The following is a 2500-nucleotide window of genomic DNA, read 5'->3' on the forward strand; positions in this document are numbered from 1 at the left end:
GGTGGCCCGTACAGCCTTCCAAACAGACGCAGACTCCAACAAACCCAACACTGTTATCAGTGTCCAGACCCCTCCAACTCATAGAACCTTTCAGTCCTTCCACTTTATTCCCGGCTTTCCCTTTTCCCCTCACCTAACTCACGAGTTCACTGTATTCCTTTTTCAAAGTCCGACCTTCATATGACCCTGCCATTTCTAACAAATGTTTCAACTATATTCTCACTCTCTGTTTCTAATTTCAAACCTTACGCAGTCCTTCTATTCCATAACCGAATCATATCTAGATTGTTATTGTTGTTACAGTATATTCCTCCCTCGACAGGCACTGCCCCACACTCTGTCTTATCTCTCAACTTCCCTCAGTGCTCCATCAACTTGCCCATCTTTCGACGTTTTCTTTAGTCTCTGAAAATCCCTTCTTCCATCTCTAATAGTCCACATATTCCCCACTTTTCTCCGACCCCAAATCCTCTCAAACCAAACAAAATTCAACCATTTTCTATACTTCGAATTTCACTTGTGATACATCAACACACACATTGTTTATTGATAACTTCGTTACACACATTCTTCGACATAGCCTTTTAGCATCCGTCGTGCTCTTTTGCTACAAATAACAACACGGTATCAACAGCCAACAACCTTGTCAGCAAGTCCATCGTTGCAGCTTCCTCACACACGTGTCCGTCTGTTGCCAACCATGACCTCTCTCTCTCTCTCTCCTGACACTGACCAATCGTGTGAGAATAACGTACATTCTCTCATCCCTAGAGCACTCTTGTCTTACCCCAGCTATACATCCAACCAACTCACGTATTTCTGTCCACAAGTTAACACATGCGTTAACTCACTCTAGTCTTCACCACCACCACTGGCCTTCCAATTCTCAATACACTGCCTTTATCACATTCCAATATCCATTCCTGTCTTTTTATCGCAATTTTCTTTTTCGAAGACCGTGAATGGTGTGTGTGCATTCTTTCTATTTTTTTTCTCCTCCGACTACCTCTCCCGCTGGAGTCCAGGAGTGAACGAACACCTGATGGATGCACGGTGCCTTCCCCTCCCTCACCACATGATCACTGGCCTTCCAGCCTTCACACGGTAGTCGTTGTGTAGTTTTCTTTACTCTTCAGGTATCCTTTATTACTTTCCCCCTCTCTGCATAAAGGTACAGTCAACGCTTCGTAAACAAGGCTCCACATATTATGTTTTCCACGGATAAACAAGGAAGGCAAAGGAGGACGACCCTCTCAGCCTGGCAAAAACCTGTACAAAGAGCCAACAGCTGGCGGCTGTCGGCTACTGGCCCGACGAAAACATTTATCATTGTTTATAAAGTGCGCGAAGATTTCTTTCATGTTCCTTTGTGTCTCGGACTTGTGTTTCTCTTTGTTCTTCAAGACAGCGTGGAGAGGAAACACACAAGTTGGCCGTCTAGAATATCTTGGACAGGTGATAAAAAAAAAAAAGAAAGTTTCACGAACACATATGTGGCGAGGCATATATGTCTTGTGGCACTTTTAAGCATTTTCTGTAATCCTTATGTGTTTTTCGTGTCTCCACAGCTGTTCTGTTGGCTATATGTTCTCCTGAGTATAAGAAATATACAGGGACTCTATCGTAGCATGTACTGCTGCTGTATTGGCATAATTTGTCTGAAAATTCTTTCGAGTCTGGACAAAAAGCGACTCACTTCCACTGAACTTTACTTGCTGTATGATGGTGAGGAACACGACTGCCTCTGGCTAGCGCGCCTGTAGCTAGTGCATCACCATAATAGAGTCACCAAACCTCTCCCTAATGCTCAACTCTCCCCTTGCTCCTTTCTCCGTATCAACCACCCCTCATTCCTCTTTTCCCTCCCTACCATGATTCTATACGCCAATCCTCTTCTCCCTTCCGGGCCTTACCCCTCCCTTTCCTCCTGCCCTTCCACCCCTTCCTCCGCAAGACATTCCCATTCCACCACTTCCTCCCGTCTCTCACCTCCCCATCCTACACTGAAACCCACTCTCCTCCACCTTCTTCCTACTGCTTCTCATATCCTTTTCTGCCCTCCCTCACGTAGCCGCCCCACCCCTGACCACCAATGCCATCCTCCCAACCCCTTCTCCTTCCTCCTCCTTCTCTCGAGCCCCATAGACTCACCTCTCTGTCCTCGCCAGTTAGGTTTTCCTCAGGAGGCAGCTCCGGGAGGCGAGACACTTTCCTGTCATAGCAGCAGCGGTGCAGCTGCCTGTCTAAGAAGCGGAAGTTCTCGTAGGTGCGTCTGAGGACCCAGGAGCGCCCGAGGGACGTCACCTGCACCAAGAGGGAGCGGTTCTCGGCGTCCTCGCCGGGACCGCCCCCGCTACACAGGGGCTTGAGCTCCTCCGAGACCAGCGCCACCTGTAGACAACACCAGAAGACGTAGTCAGTAACACTGCTGAATAAAATGCATTAAGAAATGGACAATTACAGCAATACATCAATGTACATAAATATAATAAAATGAAAG

The 2500-nt window shown here is 47.1% G+C and overlaps 1 protein-coding gene across 1 annotated transcript in view; it reads right to left on the bottom strand.

Annotated features, from left to right (window-relative positions):
- The window catches only part of CdGAPr (GTPase-activating protein CdGAPr), a 302985-nt gene that overhangs the window by 180344 nt on the left and 120141 nt on the right, over positions 1 to 2500 (bottom strand). Inside the window, exon 4 of the mRNA XM_071682068.1 lies at positions 2152 to 2391. Coding sequence (XP_071538169.1) covers positions 2152 to 2391 — 240 coding nt within the window. The remainder of the gene's footprint in view (positions 1 to 2151; positions 2392 to 2500) is intronic.

This window comes from Panulirus ornatus, chromosome 33, assembly GCF_036320965.1.
Source record: "Panulirus ornatus isolate Po-2019 chromosome 33, ASM3632096v1, whole genome shotgun sequence".
Taxonomy (NCBI): Eukaryota; Metazoa; Arthropoda; class Malacostraca; order Decapoda; family Palinuridae; genus Panulirus; species Panulirus ornatus.